Source organism: Tiliqua scincoides, chromosome 5 (genome assembly GCF_035046505.1).
Source record: "Tiliqua scincoides isolate rTilSci1 chromosome 5, rTilSci1.hap2, whole genome shotgun sequence".
NCBI lineage: Eukaryota > Metazoa > Chordata > Lepidosauria > Squamata > Scincidae > Tiliqua > Tiliqua scincoides.
The window spans coordinates 118,596,130-118,622,729 of record NC_089825.1 but is presented as its reverse complement, the minus strand read 5'-3'; the positions used below and the strand labels follow the sequence as shown (position 1 = coordinate 118,622,729).

General features: G+C 46.0%; 2 protein-coding genes across 5 annotated transcripts in view; one reads left to right on the top strand and one right to left on the bottom strand.

Moving 5' to 3' along the window:
- LOC136654227 (testicular acid phosphatase homolog) overlaps window positions 1-12,020 on the bottom strand; it is a 15,060-nt gene extending 3,040 nt beyond the window's left edge. Inside the window, exons 1-7 of the mRNA XM_066631164.1 lie at window positions 11,922-12,020; window positions 8,672-8,767; window positions 8,386-8,472; window positions 6,428-6,565; window positions 986-1,084; window positions 364-459; window positions 146-278 (exon numbers count right to left, since the gene is read on the bottom strand). Of these exons, the coding sequence (XP_066487261.1) occupies window positions 146-278; window positions 364-459; window positions 986-1,084; window positions 6,428-6,565; window positions 8,386-8,472; window positions 8,672-8,767; window positions 11,922-12,020 (748 nt within the window). The remainder of the gene's footprint in view (window positions 1-145; window positions 279-363; window positions 460-985; window positions 1,085-6,427; window positions 6,566-8,385; window positions 8,473-8,671; window positions 8,768-11,921) is intronic.
- Window positions 1-26,532, top strand: part of LOC136654228 (integrin alpha-M-like) — a 27,207-nt gene extending 675 nt beyond the window's left edge. Inside the window, exons 1-7 of one of the 4 annotated variants that reach the window (XM_066631169.1) lie at window positions 6,370-6,533; window positions 18,876-18,953; window positions 20,809-20,936; window positions 21,833-21,978; window positions 22,196-22,346; window positions 24,457-24,607; window positions 26,192-26,532. In XM_066631169.1, the coding sequence (XP_066487266.1) occupies window positions 20,844-20,936; window positions 21,833-21,978; window positions 22,196-22,346; window positions 24,457-24,607; window positions 26,192-26,379 (729 nt within the window). In that variant the 5' untranslated portion in view covers window positions 6,370-6,533; window positions 18,876-18,953; window positions 20,809-20,843 and the 3' untranslated portion in view covers window positions 26,380-26,532. Of the gene's footprint in view, window positions 1-6,369; window positions 6,575-18,875; window positions 18,954-20,808; window positions 20,937-21,832; window positions 21,979-22,195; window positions 22,347-24,456; window positions 24,608-26,191 lie in introns of those variants that run through there. The other 3 variants (XM_066631168.1, XM_066631166.1, XM_066631165.1) reach the window with 3 other exon arrangements.
- The last annotated feature ends 68 nt before the right edge of the window (window positions 26,533-26,600 follow it).

Here is a 26,600-nt window from a genome sequence, read left to right as displayed (position 1 = left end):
GTGCTATTATTTCGATCCTTTGTTGCAATGAGCTATGATTAGGACTTGATTAACCAATTTCTGCCCTGCCCACAGGTGTACACATTTGGTCCCTGTTGCATACATGCAACATTGGGCAGAAATGGCTTTAAAATTGGACATTTACCTCCACTGAATCGGGCCTTCTCTCGGCCAGCATGCATTCCCACATGGGCGTCGATGTTAAATGCTTCCATCTCTGCAAGTGTGCTCAGGACTTGTGGGGTGGCCCAGCTGGGCAAAGTCAGATTATGGGTTTTCTACAAAGAAAACAAAAAGGCAGCACAACTGCGAATTGCCCAATGTTGAAGGGGGTTGTGGTAGAAGAAGTGGCAATACCCTTACCTGGCAAAAGAGGGAGTCATGCACCCTCCAGAGACTCCGCAGGGTCAGTTGCTCAGGTGTTAGCCCTGTGTGGTTTGCCATCTCTGTTAGGAAGCCCTGTGAGGGAGGGGAATGTGAGCACCTGGAATTCAATTTGTTTAGCCTGGAGAAGACTAAGGTGAGATTCAATAGCCTCTGCACATTTACCTGGAAGGAGCTCCCACCTAATGCACAGGCATAGCTGTTTAAGCCATTTCTGCCTAATAGTGCATATATGCAACATGGACCAAATGTGTACACCTGTGGGCTGGGCAAAAATAGGGTTTAAAAAAACTGTACAGGTGTACACTACAGCCTCTAAGCAGCATCCCTTGTGGAACAGCAGCGTTGTGCATAAGTATCCATTCCAGGCTCTGGACATGGGGAGGGTCAGAACTTGTTTGCAAATTACCACACAATTTGAATGCCCTATATGAGAAGCTAATTAGAGACATGACAGTTGTGGTGGCAAGGGAGGTGCTGTGCTGTATCACCAAGACTGGGTTATCCATGCAGCCTAATGACATGGTCACCTCAGGCAACAGATAGGTTCTAAAGATTCTCCTGCCATTCTTTTTCTTCCTGCTCCTAACTCCTCTGGTACCTTCCAGGCTTTCATTTTAGCTTGATAGCTTGGCAAATTAATAGTTTCTTCCATCAACTGCTGGTATCGCAGACAGGTCCGGGTTGGAGGCTTCAGTAACTGTGTGGTGCGATAGAAAAAACAGACAGAATGAAGAGTGTTGGACCAAACAGATCTTTTGCCCCTCCTAAGATTAAACCACTAGGCCACACTACATGTCAATGAACCCAGGAGTTCCAGCTTATTCCACATTCCTGTTTTCAAGCAAATTCAGATGATGTAAAAAAAAATTTTTTTAGGGCAGAATATTGGCCTTGAAGTGAGAAGGCCTTAGTGCAGCAATTCCCAAACTATGGATCTGGGAACCACCAGAGGGTCATGATCCAATTTTTGGTCGGTTGTGAAACTGACAGGGCAGATTAGGCTATGTACATAAGGGGTTAAACAATCTGCCTCTGGGGGAAGCACTGCTGACATATCTATGCCCCTTGGCATTTATAAAACAGGCCACAGCCTAGGGGCTTGAAAAAGTTTGAGAATCACTGCGTTAGTGGTTTCCACACTCAGCTGGAAGTGGAATTAAACTTGTGGTTCCACACACACTTAATCCAGTATAGTGCTATTTTATCTGGCAACACCAGTTGTCCTTGGTTAAGATCCTTCCATAAAACTTACTAAGAAGTCAGTCCCAGTTAGCAATGATATTGTGCAATATTAATTGCACAAAGTAGCCCTCACCAAAGGCTACTGAAAAAACTCCACAGTCAGGGAATTAGGGGGCAGGTCCTCTCATGGATTGAGAACTGGTTGAAGACCAGGAAACAGAGTGGGTGTCAATGGGCAATTTTCACAATGGAGAGAAGTGAAAAGCAGTGTGCCCCAAGGATCTGTCCTGGGACCGGTGCTCTTCAACCTCTTCATAAATGACCTGGAGACAGGGGTGAGCAGTGAGGTGGCTAAGTTTGCAGATGACACCAAACTTTTCAGAGTGGTGAAGACCAGAAGTGATTGTGAGGAGCTCCAGAAGGATCTCTCCAGACTGGCAGAATGGGCAGCAAAATGGCAGATGCATTTCAATGTAAGTAAGTGTAAGATCATGCACATTGGGGCAAAAAATCAAAACTTCACATATAGGCTGATGGGTTCAGAGCTGTCTGTGACAGATCAGGGAAGAGATCTTGGGGTGGTGGTGGACAGGTCGATGAAAGTGTCGACCCAGTGTGTGGCAGCAGTGAAGAAGGCCAATTTTATGCTTGGGGTCATTAGAAAAGGTATTGAGAAGAAAACGGCTAATATTATAATGCTGTTGTACAAATCGATGGTAAGGCCACACCTGGAGTATTGTATCCAGATCTGATCGCCGCATCTCAAAAAAGACATAATGGAAATGGAAAAGGTGCAAAAGAGAGTGACTAAGATGATTGCTGGGCTGGGGCACCTTCCTTATGAGGAAAGGCTACTGCATTTGGGCCTCTTCAGCCTAGAAAAGAGGCGCCTGAGGGGGGACATGGTTGAGACATACAAAATTATGCAGGGGATGGACAGAGTGGATAGAGAGATGCTCTTTACACTCTCACATAACACCAGAACCAGGGGACATCCGCTAAAATTGAGTGTTGGGAGAGTTAGAACAGACAAAAGAAAATATTTCTTTACTCAGCGTGTGGTTGGTCTGTGGAACTCCTTGCCACAGGATGTGGTGATGGCATCTGGCCTGGACGCCTTTAAAAGGGGATTGGACAAGTTTCTGGAGGAAAAATCCATTACGGGTTACAAGCCATGATGTGTATGTGCAACCTCCTGATTTTAGAAATGGGCTATGTCAGAATGCCAGATGCAAGGGAGGGCACCAGGAAGAGGTCTCTTGTTATGTGGTGTGCTCCCCAGGGCATTTGGTGGGCTGCTGTGAGATACAGGAAGCTGGACTAGATGGGCCTATGGCCGGATCCAGTGGGGCTGTTCTTATGTTCTTAATTAAAAGGTTCCTGTTTGTAGCTTTTGCTTCTTAGTGGGCATAGCTGAGAGGTTATTCATGAATACTCTGTTAGTTGATTCTTGAATAGCCTATTTTTTTAACAGCCTAAGGCAGTGATTTTCAACCTTTTTCATCTCATGGCACATTGACAAGGCATTAAAATAGTCAAGGCAGACCATTGGTTTTTTGACAATTGGCAAGGCACACTGCACTGATAGCAGGGGCTCACATTCCCCAGTGGCCCTACTAACAAATTATCCTTCCCCAAATTCCTGTGGCACACCTGCAGACCATCCATGGCACACCAGTGGGCCATGGCACAGTGGTTGAAAATGGTTGGCCAAAGGGCACAATCCTAATCAGGTCTATTCAGAAGTAAGTCCTAGTGTGTTCAATGGGTCTTACTCCCAGGAATGTGAGGTTAGAATTGCAGCCTAATCCATAGTAAGTTCCCTACTGGCGGAACACATGTTTGGCTGGCAGAGGTGGCAAGATTTTGGCAGAAGTGGCAGGATCCTCCCAGATGTTGCATGACAATGTTGTGCACTCCATCACCACTGGCCAGTGTGGCAAGGCTACCAGCACAGTTGCTGGAAGCAGCATGCGGGGGCCAGTGGCCAGGCCAACAGCTGGCACAGGATCAAGGAGTCCCATAGGGACTATGGGAACTTTCCCCATGGCAATTAAACAAAAAGTTCACTTGTGCCCAGGAGACCCCCCTCCCCATCATAAGATGCAGCACCTCCTTAGCATGCCTGTGTTGCTGGGGGGGGGTGTGGATTCAGGTTGGGCTGTAAGAATTATTATTACAAATATAAACTGAACGCTTTGCACAAGCGTTGCCTCTGATGCATCCTCGGTATCACCTGGCAGGACAAAGTTCCAAACAACACAGTCCTGGAACGAGCTGCAATCCCTAGCATGTATGCACTGCTGAAACAAATGCCTGCATTGGCTTGGTCATGTTGTGAGAATGGGCGATGGCCAGATCCCAAAGGATCTCCTCTATGGAGAACTCGTGCAGGGAAAGCACCCTACAGGTAGACCACAGCTGCGATACAAGGATATGTGGAAGAGGGATCTGAAGGCCTTAGGAGTGGACCTCAACAGGTGGGAAACCCTGACCCCTGAGCATCCTGCTTGGAGGCAGGCTGTGCAGCATGGCCTTTCCCAGTTTGAAGAGACACTTTGCCAACAGTCTGAGGCTAAGAGGCAAAGAAGGAAGGCCCACAGCCAGGGAGACACACCAGGGACAGACTACATTTGCTCCCAGTGTGGAAGGGATTGTCACTCCCGAATTGGCCTCTTCACCCACACTAGACGCTGTTCCAGAACCACCATTCAGAGCGCGATACCATAGTCTCCCGAGACTGAAGGATGCCAATGAATGAATGATATTTAATAAAAATATTAAAAAATATTTATATACTGCTTTTCAACAAAGTAATTCACAAAACAGTTTTTATGTTGGCTCCTGTTTCCTTGGGGAGCAGGCTTTAATTGCTAGTTTCTTCTCATTGTTTTTTGTTTCCTTCTCTTATAGTGAAACAGTACAATTTTGCTATCAAAAATGGACTTCAGTGATTACTTTCTCAGGAAAGTGTGGATAGGATTGCAGCCTGTGAGCCCAATCCTATGCATGTCTACTCTGAAGTAAGTCCCATAGTGGTCAATGGGGCTTACTCTCAGGAAAGTGTGGGTAGAATTGCAGCCTGTGAGCAAAAGCCTTTGCATGTCTACTCAGAAGTAAGTCCCATAGTAGTCAATGGAGCTTACTCTGTAGTCTGCCTGCAATAACACACCCCTCCCCCCAAAAGAATCAGTGAGATTTCCAGCCCTCCCAAGTGCCCAGTTTAAAGTTCTTCTTTTTCAGGCATATCAAGGTAAGGACCCACCTGGCTTTGCAAGTGCAAAATAGAAAACTTTTCCCTTACCAGCTGAAGCCTCTTTTTTGTCCTTTTTAGTTGGGGGGGGGGAGCATTTGTTGTGCTCCAGTTCCATCAGGACCATTCTGGTGTCCTCACATTCCCCTTTGCCTGGCCTGACCAGCAGCCAAGGCATGACTGCCTACTCGTGAGTAAATGTAACCGTGAGGCTGCTTCACTTTCCATAGGGCTCAATAGCCTGCAGGTGAAAGGGACCTCCTTCTCCCTTTTGTGTTTTTGGGGACTGCATTCATTGGATCAGGACCATTCTGACATCCTTGGAGTCCTCTCAGCCTGCCCTTTCTGATGGACTATGGCAAGTATGCCTACTCACGAGTAAACACGCGATACGGCTCACTTTCACTTTCCATAGGGATCCATTCATTTTTTCTTTCTGGTTTTTTGGCCATAACTTTTGAACGAAAGGAGCTATTTCAATTCTGCTTTTTGCATTGCACTCTGCTGGGAATTCTGCAGCCAACAGTTTATGGCATGACGCAGTAGCTCCTAAAGCCATGATTTTAGTGTGTCACCCCCCCAGGGCACGTCACACACCCCGCGCGTCACCTGGTGTGGCCCGCAGCCCCCGCAGCTCCCTAGCAATGCCACTGCAGCCCCCCAAAACACCCGAGAAGGAGGTTCCTGCCTCCCAGCTGCCCTATTGAGCTCTATGGAAAGCAAAGCAGCCTTACGGTCACATTTACTCATGAGTAGGCAGACGAGCCTTGGCTGTTAGTCAAGCCAGGTAAAGGGGAATGTGAGGACACCAGAATGGTCCCGAACGGATGGAGTTGCTCCAGAAGGCAGCCTCCCCCCCCCCCAAAGGACCAAAAAGAGGCTTCAACTGGGAAGGGTAAGTTTTCTATTTTGTACTTGAAAAGCCAGGTGGGTCTTTGTATTGATATGCCTTAAACAGAAGAACTTTAAACTGTTCAAAAATCACTAAAATCAGAGTTTGGAGGAATAAAACCATCAGCTTATATATCAATCAATGCGTAATTTCATGCAGAATGCAATGAAACAAACCACATTGAAATATCTGTGTCCTAACAAAAGGTACAGCCAAAAAACCAATGGGGGTGGCGCAAAGGTACATCACCACGCCCACCACCTGGGGCATTGCCCTGCCCACTGCATGGGGTGACACCCAGGCCTCACGCACAGTTGACACAAATCCTAGTCATGCCACGGACAGGAACTGACATTAAGGGGCTTATAAGAAAGGATATTTAACAAAAATGCAGCAGCACTTACAACTTGGAAGCTTTTAATTAACAGCACTCTAATCCTGAAAAGCCTCAACAGTTATTTTCTATACATTAATATATAGAAGCCAGGAGGAAATGAGCATAGCCTGTATTGGCTGAAACGCTTTATAAAAGTTTCATAAAAATTAATCTGTGTGTGTTTTAAGTACCACTTGGCCACTACATTTTCAGGTTTTCAAATGTCAGATCTGTTACATTACACAAAATGTTACATATGTCATTCACAGATGGAGAGACCTGTCAGCTGAACACTGTTTTCTTCCCAGAGAGCTCGGGATTACTGGCTTCCACTCACCTTGTCATATTTAGTAGGCACTGTGTGGACAGGGACTGGTCTCCATCCAATCCCAGGTTCTGAATTTGGATAGAGTCCCATCAGGTTGGCTTGGGCACTCATGATGGTACGATCGTAATCAGTACTGCGGATATATATCTGAAACAGGTTTGTGATATGTTAATGTATGTTGGCAACAGAGTGGTGAAAGGCTTGAGGTCTGGGGCTGTGGTTCTCCAGCCTCCCCCCCCCCCCAAAAAAAGGACCCAAAAGAGGTTTCAACTGGTAAGGGGAAGTTTTCTATTTTGCACTTGAACTAACCATTGATAGGCCTATCCACACCTGTTTATGCCAATGTTCTTCAACTTAGGGGTTGGGACCCCAGTGGGTCACAAAGCCTTAGCTGTGCAGTTGCAGCAATTTATGGGAATGAAAAAGGTTGAAGACCACTGGACTAGAGCGCCACCAGTTAAAGGCAAATGCATCTGGTGTATGCCTTCAGGTACCAGGAGACTGTGTCCCAGTCCTGCTCAGGTTCTTAGCAATGGTGCTAAAATAGCTTCCACTAGTGCCAGGTTTCATGGCTTTTCTGTTCTCTCTAATAAGAATCTTTGGTTACAGTGAAAAGTGCTGAGATGGCGATACAGGGGGTAGGGAGTGGGCAGCAAGGAGGATGGGGTTTGAGTAGACAGAGTCTTAGGAGGGGGGCAGGATTGATGCTGGGTCCCCAGTCTCTTTATTGATTGATTGGGGTCATGGCATAAAAAAGGCCACTGGCCTTTGCCATTTGGAAGTAGCAGCAACAAAGGTGAGAAATCTAGGAGTAGCCCTGCAGCTGAAAAGGTTGGTCGTGATCCTTTATTTTTACTCACTAATGTTTAGCTTTTTTTTTTTTTACACACACTTTCAGAGACTGAACAAGGGAGGTAGAGGGATGCATCAATACAGATGGGGTTTGATTCAGTGGACTGATAGGTGGTTGTTATTAATATCAGTATTTCTCCTGCAAGGCAGTTTACAAGATGCACAAGGGACTCACAATCTGTAATTCAATACAGGGAAGCCAACAGAAGAAAAGGAGAGAAATGGAGGCAGGCGTAAATAGACAGAATATGCAGTTATTTCAGTTATGCCTACTTAAGCTTGGTTACAGTGCGGGACAGCGATCATCCTGGTCTGAGTATTGTATATCTAAATTAGCCTCTATAGTCATACCTTTAGACTCTCTTTTTAATTGTAATTTTAATCAGGCGCTATCCTTCATTTACGAAAGACTTTGGGAGTCTGAACATCTATGACTATCCTCTAACTTGAACCGGGTATGTTCCCCCATTTACTATGGAATTTTCCCCTTTTGCCAATGGCTATTCTTATTTTCATTTCCTTACAAATCCCCTTGAGAGGAGGGCTTTTATGTTAGCCCGGCTAAATATTTTCCCCTCTGCAGTGCTGAACTGCCGATATACTCTGGTACCTTTTGACCAGAGGCGTTGTAATCGTTGTGGTACAGAGCCTGATTCTGTCACTCTTCTTTGCATTTGTCCTGTGTTTGGCAAGCTTCGCTGCTCTATTCTGGGCCCTGTTCTTTCCAGTTATTCTGGGGCCCCCAATCTTCTCGCAGCGTTTCTTTTATATGACTTTTCACAAGAAACTACGATTCTTGTAGCCGAGTTTCTTGCAAAAGTTTTTATTTCTAACAGTTTAAGGCAGCCCTGACTGGTGTATTTGAGCGAGCAATTCTCTTATGGTTCTGTTTTTGTGTACCTTTATTTGTGGTTTTATATTCCTGATTGTCTATTTATTATGTGTGATGCCAATAAAGGTTGTTGAAGTTACAGTGCGGGACAGAGACTAAAGGATTGTGCCGAAGGCATTGCAGGAAAGGTGGATTTTGAGAGGAGACATTTGATGGAAGTAAGAGAAGTGGCATCACACAGAGTTACAGGGGAAAAGATCACAGCTAAAGGAGCTCTATTTACCTCCTGTGGTTTGTAGGAGGCACTCAAAAATCCATCATATTTTTCCCGGAGGAAACGTCCCAGGGCCTTTTGCTGCAAGATTCCTACCTGCAGTGTAAGAGCGGACAAAGGAGGTGGCCAGAAATTTAATTAAAGATTAAATCCACAGATACCTCACCTGCAACTGCCCCAGAATAGGAGATCTGCCCCATTGCTCCAGCCCACAGGAAAAGCAACCATCCATAACCCATGAGATGAAGCACAGATTCTCAGCTACTAAGTTACCCACCCCTCCTATCAGCCCTACCTCAGTGAGCTGCTGGAAGCCTTGTGGCCAAGCCGCTGCTTTGTGGGGATCTGTGGGGTAGGTGCCCAGTGGGGATCGGTCACCATGGCGATACACCTGCAAAAGGAAAAAAAAGAGTTATAGAACATATGCCGAGCAGACAGACAGTCCACTAACATCTAGTGAGGAAACTGGCTGAGAGGCATTTTCTCTCAACGTCAAACCACAAAGTAAGCAGTTTTTAGTTATCTAGACTAAAAAAAAACCAAACCCTTCTTTAACTCTGGCCTGCAGGTTCACACCACTATAATTTAAGTTTCACATGTCCATTGCTATCTATTTAGAGCGGCCATTCTCAGTCTTTTTCACCTTACAGCACACTGACAAGGCACTAAAATTGTCAAGGTACATCATCTATTGACAAGGCACACCATACACACACCATCTATGGTAAGGCAACACCTGGAGTATTGTGTCCAGTTCTGGTCGCCGCATCTCAAAAAAGACACAGTGGAAATGGAAAAGGTGCAAAAGAGGGCGACTAAGATGATTGGGGCTGGGGCACCTTCCTAATGAGGAAAGGCTACGGCGTTTGGGCCTCTTCAGCCTAGAAAAGAGGCGCCTGAGGGGGGACATGATTGAGACATACAAAATTATGCAGGGGATGGACAGAGTGGATAGGGAGATGCTCTTTACACTCTCACATAACACCAGAACCAGGGGACATCCACTAAAATTGAGTATTGGAACAGACAAAAGAAAATATTTCTTTACTCAGCGTGTGGTTGGTCTGTGGAACTCCTTGCCACAGGATGTGGTGCTGGCGTCTACCCTAGATGCCTTTAAAAGGGGATTGGACAAGTTTCTGGAGGAAAAATCCATTACGGGGTACAAGCCATGATGTGTATGCGCAACCTCCTGATTTTAGAAATGGGCGATGTCAGATGCAAGGGAGGGCACCAGAATGAGGTTATCTGGTGTGCTCCCTGGGGCATTTGGTGAGCCAGTGTGAGATACAGGAAGCTGGACTAGATGGGCCTATGGCCTGATCCAGTGGGGCTGTTCTTATGTACTGCCAGTGGGAGGGGGGACCTCTCATCCCTCAATGATCCTACTAATAAATGACACCCCCACCCAACTGCAGTCTATTCACGGCACACCAATGCGCTGTGGTGCAATGGTTGAAAATTGCTGATTCAAAGTGATCTTCTCTTCTCCCTTTTCCCTACCACTCTGGGGGGCAAACTGCACTTTTTACAGGAGCCCCACAATTGGAAATCCCAAAATAATCTTTGTCTATAAAAACAGCTGGGAAGAGGGCAATTTAGATCAGGGTTGTGACTGGGGCAATCCCTCCCCCAGTTCATGGGGAAGAGGAGAAAAAGAAGAAAACAACCATGGATACCATAGAACACGAACTTCTTTTTAAGGGTTTCCCAGCACCTGTTAAGTGTATAGCCCTTTGTCATGGTTACTACAAAACAATACTAAAAGGAGAGAAATCTTAGTTAATTCATTTTAATGGATTAATCAAACAATCAGTAAAATCTGCATATTTTAAGTAAAATGATCGTGTAGCGGAAAAGAGCATAGTTTTTTTGTTTGTTTTTATTAATATGTGTTGCAGCAGCTGGAAGAGGCATTTCCTTCCAGGTAAGAGTCAAGGCAGAAGACCTCTTCTAAGATGGTGCCTGCCATATGCATTTTTTCTAAGTACATACATGGGCAGCCCAATCCAGTGCTGCCTGAGTGCCAGCACTGCAGCCCCAGCACCACCACTGGGTATCGCAAATGTGCCATAAGGCATGTCTGCACCACCCAAAGAGTGTGCTAGTGGGCAGCTGCAGTTAATGCTGCAGTTGGAGTCGTGGCTACGGCAGAGAGCAAGTAAGCACCAAGTGGCATGGGTGCATGGGGAGGGTGGCGGGAGACATTCCTGGGCATAGAGAGGGCGGAACAGGGGAGGGAAAGGCCCGGGAGAGGTGGGACTGGCAAAGGTCTCCTCTGCCAAATCTTATATCCCGTGTCGGGCTTGGAAGCCCGATATGGTACTTCTTGATTCTGCACCAGAGAAATAGCTGGCGCAGACTTGAGAAGCCCATTGAGCAGGCTGGGGCATTACTTGGGGTAAGGGGACTGTGTCCCCTTACTCTGAGGAGACCTCCAGCCTGCTCGGATCCAGCAGTAGCAGTTTAGCACTGCTGCTCCTGTACTGGATAGGATTTGGAAGTAAAATAATTATCTTTTAAAAAAATGAAGTGCTTGATTAATGGGAAATGCCTTTTCAGGTGATTAAAAGATTTCCAGGTGATAAGTGTAACTGATTAATCTGGTTAATTGATTAATAGTTGCAACTCTAAAAAATGCATGCATATACATTGAAATTGTGACATTACTCCAGCGTGATAAATAAAGCATCATCTATCCGCTCTGGGTGTGTATAACTGCCTATATCTCAACTTGCATTGTGAAAAAAATGATTCCTTTAATCCACTTCTGCCCAGCCCACAGGTGTACACATTTCATCCCTGTTGTGTACAGGCAACATTGGGCAGAAATGGCTTAGAACAAGTTAGCTTAAACAGGAACAATTAAAATCTATTTCTGCTCAACATTGCGTATATGCGACAGGGACCAAATGTGTACACCTGTGGACCTGGCAAAAATGGGTTAAATCTGAAACATGCATCATTGAAGAGCCATTGCAAACATTTTATACTATACATAAAGCTTGTATTTCAAACCATCTCTTTAAAACTGTGCTGCTGTAGTAGGGCACATGAGAAAATCCAAGCCTGTACTCTGGAAGTTTCCGTGTAAGATGCTCTCATTCAAACCAATGAGGGATAGGACAGAGCAATTATTAATACTATCACCCACACTGAAGCCTTCCAATTGGCCAACCTCTTAGGCCAAATCAAAATTGCATCAAAATTAAATGGGGATTGTGTGGGGATAAATTGTGTGTGTGTGTGTGTGTGTGTGTGTAGAGTACTCAGAAACACCCTGGGGTCCCTCTAAAGAATGCTTACAATATACAGTATAGTAGTCCGTCTCTCTGCCCAGTATGCTACTTACCAGCTGAAGGTCAATGCATTGCCCCAAATATCCATGAATCCTCTTTCTGTGAAAGAGAGTCCCTCTTTCTATGACCCACTAGACTCCAAACCCCTCTGAAAAAACCCAAGGAATCCTAGTTCCTGTGAAGCCCCCGACCATTCTGTCCCAGGCATCCTGGGTTCTCCTGACATCAGCCCATCATTCCATGTACCAGTGTGACGAAGCGCAGGGTCCTTTCTTGGGCCACTGTTGGAGGCAGAACATCCTGGAGGAGAGCAATAAAAGGTGTCAGAAATACAGAGAGTCTCATGGTGCCAAGGAAGTTCCACCAGCTGGACATGGTTATTTGGGGGAAGGAGGAGGAACTCTTCCGTTATATAGGCTGGTCCTCAGACCCTGTAATTATGACTTATTTTCCTTTGCTGACAGGCCAGATTTAACAGGCGCCACCACAAGCAGAATGTGTGAGGCGGGGGCATTCTTGCTCCACGCCTACCAAAAACTCACCCCTTAACTAGTTGTTTGTGTAGTATGGGTGTGAGGGGGCAGAGTTACTCTCATGATTACAAGTCCCAACCAAGACATTACATCTTACATCTTGTCCGATCTGCAGAGAATGTGTTGAGCATGTTGTAACTAGTTGCTATGTTTATTTTTAGTGAAATCTTTTGTGTTTAAGCTGCTGTAAGGCTGGCAGAAATTCAGCAGGTGAAGCTTTTGCTGGCACAGAGATGCGCTGGTGGGGAGTTTCATCTGATTAATTTCTTCCTACCAGGTCTATCATTGCTCTACTAGAGCTTTGCCAGAAAAATGCTGCCAGACCAAGATCAGTGGTCGATTTGGGTGCTCTTCTGACCTTTATAGGAGAATGGTGTCAGAATGCCTCCAGGGGGAGGCAGCAGGTGCAGGGGTGGCAAATGCTGCCCCTAGGCATCTGCCATCCTAGACCTGCGGCCCCCTGGACCCCCCACCAGGTACACCACTGCCTTAAGATTTGAAGAGGGCCTCCAAGAATTCCCAACATTACATTATATCAGTGTTTCTCAAACTGTGGGTCCAGGACCCCCTAGTGGGTTGTGACCCAATTTTTGGTGGTTTGCTAAACTGACAGGGTAGACTAGGCTACGTGTATCAAGGGTTAAACAAGCTACTACTTGGAGTTGAGCACAGCTGCCCAATCGCTATTATACCCACACACCCTGGCATTTATAAAATCAGGCAGCAGCCCCAGGGCCTCTAAAAAGTTTGAAAACCACTGCATTATATTATCTCCAGGAATAAGTTACGTGAGAGCTAAGAACCCTAAACAAGCAGCAAAAGCCTGCACAGGGCACCGAAGGAACGACAGCACTTCCTTCATGGGAGAGAAAGAGTGGCTGGGTATTAAATGGAAGGAGAGGAAAGAAACACAGGCCGGGTTTTTAATTGCCGGGTAAGAAACCTCATTGTGATGAGTCACAAGCTGCTGTGCATTCAAAGCCACCTGTTTCATGCCTGTTTAAAGCCAGGTTTGGAAATAAGCCCACCAAAGCTACAGGTCCCCAAAGCATGTTCAGTAGCTACCCCACCCACACATACTTATGATACTCATTAAAGGTGCTGTTGGTGGTGTGAGGCACTGGGTGTGTGTCTGTCAAACAGGGGCTTAGGTGCATTGCCTTTGCACTACTACCACCAGCGCTGTTTCTGTGGCAAGCCTGGCAGGCTGAGACCTGAGCTTTGAGGGCACCTCCTAATCTGCAGTCTGCCCAAGGACTCAGTCAGTTGACCCCAAGGACCAGGCAGTTGATACATCAGGCCCTTTAAAACCCTAGTCTCAAGACGTCACCCTTGCTAGGTTTTGACTATGCACCTACTTCTATCCTTTGTGAGACCGGATCGCTAGCTTGGAACTTGATCCTTTCCTGTTTGGACAACATTATCTGCTTCAGCCCTCTTAGATTGTAAACCAGCTCCACCCAGGACTCAACTGGGGCAGAAGGTGTGGTCTGGAACTTGAGCTACTGTCTTGCCTGAAAAGGCTATGCAGGATTCAAGTCAATAAGTCTACAAGAAAGGCAGTATATAAATGTTGTAATAAATAAACTGCCTGAAGCCTGACTCTTGACAAATTCTGAGAAAAAAACCAGCCTTGTCCAATGTATGCCAATGTATGCCTTACTGATCGTTTATGCCTTGTATCTGATCTCATCAGTTTCCTGCCTGATCTCATTTATTTCCTCTGTATACCTGCAGACTCACATTCCACTGGTGCTGACTACCATAAAGCAGTCAGTGCCAGCTGTAAAAGATGCTCCAGCAGCGTGCAAACTTGACTTGCTGTACGGCAAGTTTGGGGGAGTATCATACATTAGCAGGGCCATTGGGGGACGTGAGTCCCTGCTAGCCCACAATGCTAGCGGTGCATTGTGCCTTGTCAGTTGTCCAAAAAACTGATGGTGTGCCCTGAAAAAGTGCCTTCTCAGTGTGACATGAGATGAAAAAGGCTGAAAATCACTGTGCTAGGGGGTGGCTTTGGGTGCCCAGATTCAGGCACTGCAAAGTCTTGGGCTGGCCTTGAAAATGATCATCAGTGAGTTGATTTTAGAAATGGGCTATGCCAGAATGCCGGATGAAAGGGAGGGCACCAGTATGCAGGTCTCTTGTTGTCTTGTGTGCTTCCTGGGGCATTTGGTGGGCCACTGTGAGATACAGGAAGCTGGACTAGATGGGCCTATGGCCTGATCCAGGAGGGCTGTTCTTATGTTCTTATATATCAGATTACCTCTTTACAATTTTGCAAATTTATCTTGAAAAAGATTTTCTTCAACTTCTGAAGAGCCACTATAAATCTGGCTACACTGTGCCACAAATGTATCTGAGTAAGACAGTAAAATGATCTCTCCCATGGTTCTAAAGATAAAGAGTAGTGTAGTAAATAAATGAGAGCAATCTTCTGGTGGGGCTCTAGCACAAATGAACCGGAGCTATTTTAGTAACACTTTTCAATACTGTCCCTCCAAAGATGGATATGGAAATCCATATTAAAAAGTAACATCATACCAGACATGATAAAAGCCTCATAGCAACACAAAAAACAAAATGGGGTCCAAACCCCCATCAAAAGCAGGAACAGCAATTAGTAAAATAATAAAAGAGCAATGTATAAGGTAGTAAAACAATACAGTAAACTGATAAAAACAGTAAAGCAATAAAAGATCAGATGCTGTGCTATAACCATTGACTACCATGGCAAATAAAAGTCAAACTGTAGGTAGATGTTATTTTAAGTACGTGATTGGAATTTATTTGCTGGTTTTTGGTTTTGTAAATGGTAACCAGCCTGGGCCAGCCTTGTAAATGGTAACTCAGACTGAGACAGTGGCATGGGGAAGAAGAGCTTTAAGCCTCTGCTTGTGCCACTCTCAGAAGCTATAGTGTGCCCTAGGGTGTCTGGGAAGGGTATTCCATAAGCATCACACTCTCTTCCTTGAGCCCCCTAGCTGCCTCACCTCAGATGGCAGAAGCAGCTGCAGAAGGGCCTCCAATGCAGATCTTAACATTTGGGTAGGGTCATATGTACTTCAGGTTACATCAGCATCCACACCTTATCTCTCAGTCTTTTCAGACATCACTGCTGGGCTCTTTCCTATTATCAGTTTCCTCCCCCATCCCCATTTTTCAAGGGTTAGAAGACACCCACCCACCCCCATCTTTCCAGTTTTGGATGCATCTGACCTGGCAACTCTACACTGGAAGATATATCCGTCTGTCTGTCTGTCTGTCTGTCTGTCCGTCCTATGGGACAAGATGGCTGTGGAAGTCCTAACCTGCAGGTCTGGGGCAGAACATAAGAAGAGTTCCACTGGATCAGGGCAAGGGCCCATCTGGTCTAGCTGCCTGTATCTCACAGTAGCCCACCAACTTCATCAGGGAGCACACAAGACCACAGACCCAACCTGTGCCCTGGTGCCCTCCCCTGCACCTGGCATTCTGAGGTAACCCACTTCTAAAATCAGTGGGTTGCACATACTTATCATGACTTGTAATCCATGATGGACTTTTCCTCCATAAATTTGTCTAATCCCATCTTTAAAGGAATTTAGGCAAGATGCCATCATGACTTCCTGTGGCAAGGAGTTCCACAGACAAATTACTCACTGGGTAAAGAAATATTTTCTTTTATCTGTCCTAACTCTCCCAACATTGAATTTTAGTGGATGTCCTCTGAGGACATGTCCCCTGTGGTTTTAGCGTATGTCCCCTGAGGCTTGGACAACATATAGCACTTTCCACTCATCTAGGATAGCCATATTCTGCTAATGGAGCAGAAACAGGCTCCATTGACTTATGGAAGGAGTTCCCAGGGCAGGGGCGGCCGGCTTCACTCCTGATTTGCAAGAAGTCCCACCCCTGAAGGTCATTCCCCTAGAGAGGAAACTTTACCTCCAAACAGGAGCATACCCACAGAGTACTGGTTGGTGCTGCAATTATGTTCAGAAGTGGGAAATTCACCATAAATCAGAAAAAAAAATTGACAGGAAGTCAACACAGAAAATACTGGAATGCAGCAAATTGACAGCAACAACACCTGGATTCTCAATAAACAGGGTGAACAAATGATGCCCATTCCAGATTAGATGGCTCGTGTGACAACAACTTGTGTTTTTGGTTTCTTCCCTGAGTTTATTGTTTGCAGTTCATGCCCCTGGTTCTGCTTCCATAAACCATGTTGATTTTGACACATTCCACCTGTGTCCTTGATGAATAGGGCATGACAGAGGCTCATGGCAGACCCCTGCGAGATCTGCTCACCCTCCAAGTTGAACAAAAGGAGCAAACTAGTTGCACTGTATTTTAACACATCTGTTCACTCGCTTTCTTCATTTTGGACACCAAGCAGATTGGGGAGGGGAAGAAGTAACAACCCCTTTCCCCCGGTCCCCATGCATTTTGGTGCAAATATTTGCACACCAAAGACCAGCTACTGGTTCAAAAGGGAGGTTGAAGCTTTAACTCTTATCAGGCGCCTTCCCCTGGTCAGTGTCCTTCTGGCCTTCAACCACCCAGAATCAGCCTTTGCCCTGTTGCTCCAACAGTAGCTCTCAAGCAGTGACAGAACTAAGAGCCAACAGGCAGCAGTTTAGACCAGCCATGGGATTGTTGGGAGTCTTCCTGGTCACCCTCCTCTTCCTTGGACCAGCAGGTAGGTAACCCAGATGCTCCAACCACCCCTAGTTACCAGGTACAGCCTGTATATTCTGGCGCATCCTTGTCCCTGCCTTCTCCATTATATATTGATTTGCTTCTTCAAATTTTGTTATTGTGAATTTCCAGGTGCATTCTTCAGTGCGTAGCTCCCTCCTCAAGCTGTATTCAGCTTACATTTATGAGCTGGAGGAAGGCCTGCAACTTGGCTCTGCTTAGTATGAACCTTAAGAGGGACCATGTGGTGCATAGCCTGCCCTTTCACACACTACAGATGCAAAGATGAACTTTGGACCATATCAACATATAACCAGACAATTATGTTTCTCCACTATATCTTTAAGTAAAAGAACAAACACTACCTTGGCTCTAAATCCACAGTGGACAAGCTATTGCACAATAACTGGAGCCAGCGTACATCTGTATGCAATTCAAGTGAAGGTGGCAGAGGTCAGGTTTGGCCTGTGCATGAGGCAGGTTGGTCACCTCAGGTAGTGGGCTGGCAAGGGGGACTCCTGTGGGCACCCCACATTAGCTCACCACCTCTCATCAGGCTGTTCAATGGCTCCACTCTCGGGCCAAGAGCTGACAGTTCACAGCCATGTCAAGAATGGTGGCTCCCACCACCTGTTCCTGCTGGGCCTCCAGGCTAAGCTGCTGGATTGGGATGGTGTCGCAAACTTAGGGGGGTTTGGGGTGCTCAGAGTTCTTGGTTCTCGAACCCTAAAGCCCTCGAGGCCCCCCTGTCCAGTAGTACTGCCACCACCCTGTATGTGCCAGTGCCTCAGTCCAGGGACACTGAGACCCTCTAGGCTTAACTGTATCCCTTGCAGGCACTGAGCTCTTTCTCCAATTAAAGCTACAGTCCTCAAGTTACTAGACCTCAATGAGCACTTGGTAGCTTGCTGAAGGGCTAGGCAGGATTCTGAAGCTTTGTCCCCAACAGACAATGAAACAACTTGGTAAAAGAGATTTTAGTTTATTAAGCACATAAGGTTACATAAGGCAGCCAATGCTAGAGGCATAAACATCTAGGAAATGTATCAGCAATAAAATAATAAAGCTAGCTGGTTATCTCTATTAATACCTACCTCTCACCTGGGTCAGTTGCTCTTGTAGATCTCTTAGCTCCAGGCTACCTGTGAGGCCAGATGCCCATGGTGGACAATGGAGCTCACAGCATGCAGGATGTTGCACCCAAAAACTCTGCCCAAGAAGAACCGGGCACACCCCTTGGGGCACTCATTATTATACTTCTTATGCTAATAGTACTGAGGTGACTTCATACTTATTTAGACTGTCCAATAAGAAACTTTTGAGGACAGAACCTTCTCAGGGTGGGTCTGGTTGCTAGCCCTCCTAGTTCTTACCCCTCCCAACTGGAGATCCATAGCTGCATTCCATTCCACTTGATCAGGCACCCCTCAGTCTACTGAGGTGTTAAACATTCCAATGGGTTGTAATTCTTGTTGTCTGTCCTTTCTGGCCAGCAAAGGAGAGACAACAATCTTTTTGTTTGTTTACTCACATTCTTGCAGCTTGGAACTGCTAGCCACTTCTCTGTTACTTAGTTTGGTTCAGGCTTCACATGCTAACCTAGGCCTAAACTTTACATATTCATGACAGATGGGTCTGGCAGGAATCTCAAAACACATGCAGAGCAGATCACTTAAGGAAGTAGATCAAGCCATAGACTACAACTGAAGTCATAATATGGATAATGTAGTCAAAAAAGTCAGCATGTATGAATCATATAGATGGGGAATAGGAACAGGGTGATTGATGTGAAATGTTCCATCTCATTCTCTCTCTGTCTTACAAATGCAAAATCCTGCCCCACAAAGAATGTATTTTCATGTATGCAAACACACACAGCAGCATTTCATGTTTGCACCCCTTCCTCTGGGGGTAATTCATTTATATTCTCCTTGCACAACAGTGTCTTGGCATCTGCTCACCCTATTTTCCTCCCTCACAGAATCCGAGAAAGACATTTTTGATCTCTCAGATGCCTTGTCTGATCCAGAGAATCCCAGGGGAACCCAGGAAAAAGAGAGTAAGTTAGGGTTGGGGAAAATATGTGCAGAAAGGAGGAATGATTGCTGGGTGAGAGGATTTCAGGTGGCAGTATTGGCAACCTTCAGTCTCGAAAGACTATGGTATCGCGCTCTGAAAGGTGGTTCTGGCACAGCGTCTAGTGTGGCTAAAAAGGCCAATCCGGGAGTGAAATCCCTTCCACACTGGGAGCAAGTGCAGTCTGTCCCTGGTCTGTCTCCCTGGCTATGGACCTTCCTTCTTTGCCTCTTTGCCTCAGACTGCTGGCAAAGTGTCTCTTCAAACTGGGAAAGGCCATGCTGCACAGCCTGCCTCCAAGTGGACCGCTCAGAGGCCAGGGTTTCCCACTTGTTGAGGTCCATCCCTAAGGCCTTCAGATCCCTCTTGCAGATGTCCTTGTATCGCAGCTGTGGTCTACCTGTAGGGCGCTTTCCTTGCACGAGTTCTCCATAGAGGAGATCCTTTGGGATCCGGCCATCATCCATTCTCACGACATGACCGAGCCAACGCAGGCGTCTCTGTTTCAGCAGTGCATACATGCTAGGAATTCCAGCACGTTCCAGGACTGTGTTGTTTGGAACTTTGTCCTGCCAGGTGATGCCGAGAATGCGCTGGAGGCAGCCCATGTGGAAAGCGTTCAGTTTCCTCTCCTGTTGTGAGTGGAGAGTCCATGACTCGCTGCAGTACAGAAGTGTACTCAGGACGCAAGCTCTGTAGACCTGGATCTTGGTATGTTCCGTCAGCTTCTTGCTGGACCAGACTCTCTTTGTGAGTCTGGAAAATGTGGTAGCTGCTTTACCGATGCGTTTGTTTAGCTCAGTATCGAGAGAAAGAGTGTCGGAGATCGTTGAGCCTAGGTACACAAAGTCATGGACAACCTCCAGTTCATGCGCAGAGATTGTAATGCAGGGAGGTGAGTCCACATCCTGAACCATGACCTGTGTTTTCTTTAGGCGGAAAGGTGGAAAGGTTCTTTATTTCAGGTGGAAAGGTTTCATTATAACTACAAGACTACAGGCTGCACAGTTACCTGGGAGTAAGCTTTTCTGAACTGAGTAGGACTTGGTAAACATGCTGAGGATTGGACTGTATGTTGATGTGTTGGTGCAATATGTACACTGCAATTTTGTGGAAGTGAGGAAAAGCCAAAAGGTGCAGGGCTGCCTATAATTCAGCTTTCCTGGAAAGTCTGCGTTTTTTTTTTCTGAAGAAAGTTTCAAGTTCTTATGGTTGCAATGGAGGAAGTGAAACTTCACAAGTCACTGATGAGTTGAGGTCTGTATAGATGAGCAGAACCAGAATGAACTAGGCAACACTGTAGACTGCATAGAGATTGTGTAAAATGGGGCCAAACTAGACACCATCCCATTTCATGAATGGAATTCTACAAGTTTCTTCCTCCATAGAAAACAGTCATGAGAGGACCAATGAGGCGGGGTGTGTGTGTGTGTGTGAAAAGCAGTTTGCATATGCTCAGGAGCATTCCTGTGTATTATTATTTCATATTCCAGAGCTGAGCTATCGTACCGAAAGGTTTAGAGGCTGAATGAAAGCTGCTAGTTTTGCTTTTTTTTCAGGCAAGGGTTCTCTCTAACTTTAACATTTGTGAGACTAGCAGAAATTTAGCAGATGGGTTTTCCCCCAGGACTAGCAGGCCAGGGAAAAAGCTGTACCTGCGGAATTTCTACTTGTCATAGTGCTGTTAAAGGCACAAGACCTCTGCCCAAAAAGAAGTTGGCAACCCTTCATTGAACTATCTCAGATTAAATCCTGGTGAGCTGTGGAGTTTTGTGGATGTGAAGAGGAACATTTTTGTCCTTGAACAAACTGCTCTGGTTTGCTTCCTTCCCAAACAGGGTGTGCCAATGATGCCAGGGACATTGTCTTCTTGATGGATGGCTCAAGCAGCATACGCCCAGCAGAATTCTCACAACTGAAGACATTTCTTGTGCTCGCTATGAGAAGTTTTCCCGAGAACACGCTGGTCAGTAGGGCTATCTGTAATAAAGGGAAAGGAACAGGGGATGGGATCTGACCCCTCAAGGTTGGTCTCAGATATCTTGAGATGGGATGGAACTTTCTGGAAAACAGTCTTACACTCAGGGTATGCAGGCAGGGTGGAGCAGCCCATCTCAGACTGACAATTTGGCTGGGGGCACTACTGCTGTTTTTTCTTATTTTATTTACTGTGTACTCCAATATCGAAGACAAATTACTAAAAGAACGAGGCCTTGCGAGGAGGAGGGACGGCCCTCTGAAGCTGGTCTTCTGGGCCATGAGGCAGTTACTGTTATAGAGCAGCGCATAGTCAAATGCTCAATTTCTCATTATTAGTACAGTATTATGTTTTTATGACAATAAGTATGGATTGGGCTTTCTACTGGAGACATCAAAATATTGGCCTTATTTAACAACAGCAGTAACCAAATGTGAACTGGAAAATACTGACTATACCCAAATGGAAATAACACAACCGAGTAGCCATACCTAAAAAATTCATACTTAAAAAATGCATCCTGGCCCTTGGAGCAGGGCAGCTGCAGAGGTGGGGAAACAGTATCTTTTCTGCAAAATAATCCCCCCCCCAATTAAAATACCAATTCCGATGGAACTATGAAAAGAAACTATTGGAGAAGGTTTCCATCAGGGCTGGTCCAAGACCTGCGGCCTCCTGAGATGGAGCTCCAAATGCCACCCAGCAATGAGCAGCTGCCTCTATAGCTCCTCCTGGGAAAGGAAGAACAGGTTGAGAAAAAAATGGCAGAAGAGAAGCCCCACCTCTTGCCAATCTGCTCCCTGAGGCATGTGTCACAGTTGATCTCATGGATGGACCAGTCCTATGTTCAGCCTTCCCCACTAATCTCTTTCCACCCTCCCCAGTTCTCTCTCCTACAGTTTTCCCATACCTTCGAAGAACACTTTAACTTCAGAACCTTTCAGGGAAACCGGGATCCCAGCCGCCTGCTCACTTCAGTTAGGCAGCTGGGAGGTACCACACACACGGCCAGCGGGATCAGGAAAGCTGTGTAGGTATCTCTGCTTCTCTCTCTTCCTCCCTGCTCCCCATCCAGAATTGCCTTGTTTTTTTCTGACAGGGCAGAATTTCAACAGGTGCTTCTCCTGCCATGGAGATACAATGCTGATAGAAAAAGCTTCACCTCTTGAATGCCTGCCTGGTGCACCAGTAGGGAAAAGATGACTGCTCTACCTCTTTGTCCCTCCCCTCTCTCCCCCTTTTAAAAGGGAATTGTTTGCTGCCAATAAAGGGGCCCGCAACACAGCCAAGAAGTTCCTTGTAATAGTGACGAAGGGGGAGAAAACTGGGGACCCCTTGGAGTATGCAGAGGTTGTTGAAGAAGCCGACCGAGCTGGAGTAACACGCTTTGCTGTTGGGGTGCGGATTACCTTTCTCTCTGTTCCTAAATACACGTTGTCCTTTTTTCCCTTCCCATAAGTCTGGGCCAATCCACTCCCTGAGGATTCACAGTCCCACTGGACCCAAGTGGACATAAGCTGAAAGCATCCACTTGGGGGTGGAAGTTGGAGGCGGCAGCATATTCTAGACAAAAAATTGCACTCTCTTAACCTAACCCCAGTTTCTTGTGGTGGTGACGGGGCAAGGGAGAGCCTCCAAAAGAGCACCAGGCATACACACTGCATGAAGCTTTGCTAGACAGTTGCACCTAGAAGCTTGTCCAATGCTGTGTCTTCCATCTTCCCCAGCAGAGAAAGGTCAATCAGACGCAGACGAGGTAGAGGAGACTAAGGGATTGTGTAGGAATCCTTGCTTTGGCAGCTAAGGCCAGCCATGTTTTCACTATCTGCCTGCCTGCCTCTGCTCCACTGTGTCCCACAGGCCAAGAACCTACGCACTGCACTGATTGGCTAGCTCTCTGTGCCATCATGAATCTCCTGTCTCATAGTGTTGGTGGTGGATATAAATAACCAAAAGAACAAACCCCACCTTGGCTTTTAAATCATAGAAGGACTGACAGACTACTGCGGAGTTAATGACCAGGTAACAGAGCAGAATCTTCAGCAATGTGTAATAGGGATGGAGTACAGAACTCAGGTCGTGATTTTAGAAGAACAAAGACTTGTTACAAGAATGTCCCTTCTTTTCATTGGTGAAAGCTTGGAGGGTACACAATTTGGATAAGAGTCTATGTCAGGGTGGCATTTTTGAAAGCACGTGTCCAAATTGGCGATAATCTTCAAAAAAATTATCTTTTGTGTCCATGGAAATTTTGAGCATCAGGTCATTTATTATTACTGTATTAAATTTGTATTTTGCACATTTTTAATAGAGGAATATCAAAATGCTTGAAAGAATTCTTAAAGTCTGTTTAGGCAACCAATTTACTGCTTCACTTGGCAGTAATGATAATCAGTATGTATGTTTGGATCCCAAAGGATCTCCTCTATGGAGAACTTGTTCAAGGAAAGCGCCCTACAGGTAGACCACAGCTGCAATACATCTGCAAGAGGGATCTGAAGGCCTTAGGAGTGGACCTCAACAAGTGGGAAACCCTGGCCTCTGAGTGGCCCGCTTGGAGGCAGGCTGTGCAGCATGGCCTTTCCCAGCTTGAAGAGACACTTGACCAACAGACTGAGGCAAAGAAGGAAGGCCCATAGCCAGGGAGACAGACCAGGGACAGACTGCACTTGCTACCAGTGTGGAAGGGATTGTCACTCCCGAATCGGCCTTTTCTGCCACACTAGACGCTGTGCCAGAACCACCATTCAGAGCGCGATACCATAGTCTTTCGAGACTGAAGGTTGCCAACTTCTACTATGTTTGGATGGATGGATGATGGGCAGGGCTTAAAGAATCAAGGGGCATGCCGCGTGTCAACAAAATAGTTTCATGTTGACACCCCTGGTCTATGTTTTACACTCTTAGGGCCCAATCCTATCCAACTTTCCAGAGCAGATGCTTCTACAATGCACCCCCAAGGTTAGGGAACAAACATTCCCTTACCTTGTGGAGGTATCCTGACTTCTCCCGCACTGCAGGATACAGCGCATGCCCTGGACACAGCTGCATCAATGCTGGAAAGTTGGTTAGGATTGTGCCCTTAGTTATGCTAAGGAGGACTGACTGAGCTCTGGTGAACCGCACTGGTTAGCATTCCTTCTTCTCTTTTTTATTTAATCCACCAATGCCATCTCTTTTGTTAAAGTTGAAAAATTGCACTGGTGAGAGAGGGGAAAGTTTCTTCATGAAATCGTGAAGCTAGCCTCTTAGTACAGTGTACAGCCAGCATCAGTGGTCAGCTTAGCACCAGCTCCATGACATCACAGGCGTCTTCCGAACCCAGTCCTTAAAAGGAGATCATACTGAACAAAATGCAGTGAGTACACCTTCACAAGCTCACCTTTCAAATTATGTACATCCAACGCACCCTTAAGCCTCTTGCTCCTTAGTTTTATCCCATCCACTTAGCTCCCCTGGGTACAGTGACAGTACTGCATCCTTTAATTATTTTGTATCTCCTGAATAGGTTGGTTTGGCATTCTTAACCAGAACTGCCCAGCGAGAGCTCCATGCCATTGCTTCCCAGCCTGCCACAGACCATATCATCAAAGTGCGACATTTTACAGACCTCCGGGGCATCGAGACGCAGCTGGCAGAGAAGATTTGTGCCAGCCACGGTAGGAGAATTTGGAGACTGGGCCAGGGCAAAGAGCAGTAATTGATATAACTGGGGACTGTGTACTAGCCAATCAGAATCAGCTTTAGGTGCAGACTTGTCAAACAGTAAGAAGCAAGAAGCATGGTTTCTTTTACACTGATGTTCTTTTACTTATTCAAAACATTTTCATCCCACTCTTCCCCTTTCAGAAGTGGGTTGTCCAAAGTCATTCACAAAATTTCAATGATAAAACCACAATAAAAAAAACCCAAACAACAAGCAACGAACATAGCAGTAATAGATTTCCATAACACCCAAACAAGAGGACACACCATGACACCTGCTCAACTAAGGCTACAATTCTGTCCACACTTTCCTGGGAGTAAGCCCCATTGACTTTTCAGTAGACATGTATAGGATTGGGCTCTAAAAGAACTTAAGTTTAACCATTTGGCTAAAAAGTAATATTTTAACCAGGTAGCAAAAAGACAATAGGGAGAGGGCCAAGCAAATTTATTGAGGCAGGCAGTTCCACACAATGGTTGCTGTAACAGAAAAGACTCTTTTGTTCCTGCCAACCAAATCATCACTAATGACAGGAGATGCAAGAGGGCATCATAGAAGGAACTGCCTTAGAAGAGGCATCTTCTCCTTTATATGAAAGAATGGGGAATGCCTCTTTTGAGATGGTGGCTGCCATCTTCACTTTTATAAGCACTTGAATGAAAAATACTGTAATACTCATCAACATGTGCAACACCCCCCCACCTCCAGAAGGATTGAGCTAGTTGGTGCTGTAAACCAAATCGAAAACAAGTGGCTGTCATACAGAAGCCTCTACAGAAAAAAGGGCAATTCTACATCAGTAGCCACAGCTACAACTGGGACTATTTTTACATACAGTATTTATATTCTGTCTTTCTATATTGTATTAAAACACTGAAGGCCACTCACGACATGAAGAAAGACTAAAAACCAAGGCATCATAAAAGAAAGCTTAAAAAATGAGGACAATAAATAGCAGCAAAGAGATAGTCCCCTCACAATAGTGCAAAATAATAACAAATTAGAATGGCAGTATAAGGGCCCAATCCTATCCAACTTTCCAGCCCTGGTGTAGCCATGCCATTGGGTTGTGGGCTGCATCCTGTGGTGGGAGGGTGAGGCCGCTTCAACATTTGCTCCCTTGCCTCAGGGCTGCATTGCACCGGCGCTGGAAAGTAGGATAGGATTGGGACCTAAAACACCAGTATTGGGGTGAAAAATACAAACACATAGCAGGTATGTTAGCCAGTCTAAACTGGAAAGTCTTCATCTGGCAGCAAAACACCACCAGGGAGGAGGCAAGGCAGGTCTCTCTTGGGAAGAAGTTCCATAACTTGTGCACAGCCAGAGAGAGAGAGAGAGAGAGAGAGAGAGAGAGAGAGAGAGAGAGAGCTGCCTCACACCAGCATCAGTCTAATGCTGATGGGAGGATTATGGTGCAGAGCTTCCAGAAAGGGCTCAGCCCTGCCACTTTCTGATTTTGCACATTAGGCACTTGGGGAGGGGAGGAGATTTCTAAGAACTGCACTGATGGGAAACTCTGCTTTGTGTCCTCTAGGAATAATTGCTCCGAAGCCCACCACAACACCACCACAGTCACCTGACAGCTGCCCCTCGCACTCTGATTCCCAAGTAATGGTGAAACTGGAGCGAGTGCTTAGCAGCCTGGATCAAATCAGAAGTAAACTGGACTTGATGGCTGCCAGGGAGGGAAAATGTGGCCAGAGCTCCCATCGCCAGGTCTGAGCTGGGGAATGGAACGGGGCAATATTGTCTGCAGCAGTAGGATGAAAAACCGAAGCACATTAGATCCAGGTATCTGGAGGTCCCCCTGTATATTGCTTTTGGATAGAATACTGAGGTCAACTTTAGGGTCCTAATAAAGTCCCCTCTTCATCAGTCTTGTCTCTTGCTTTTCTTACAGCAGCAAAAGGGTGTCCCACATCAATGCCCAATGAAGTGCTAGA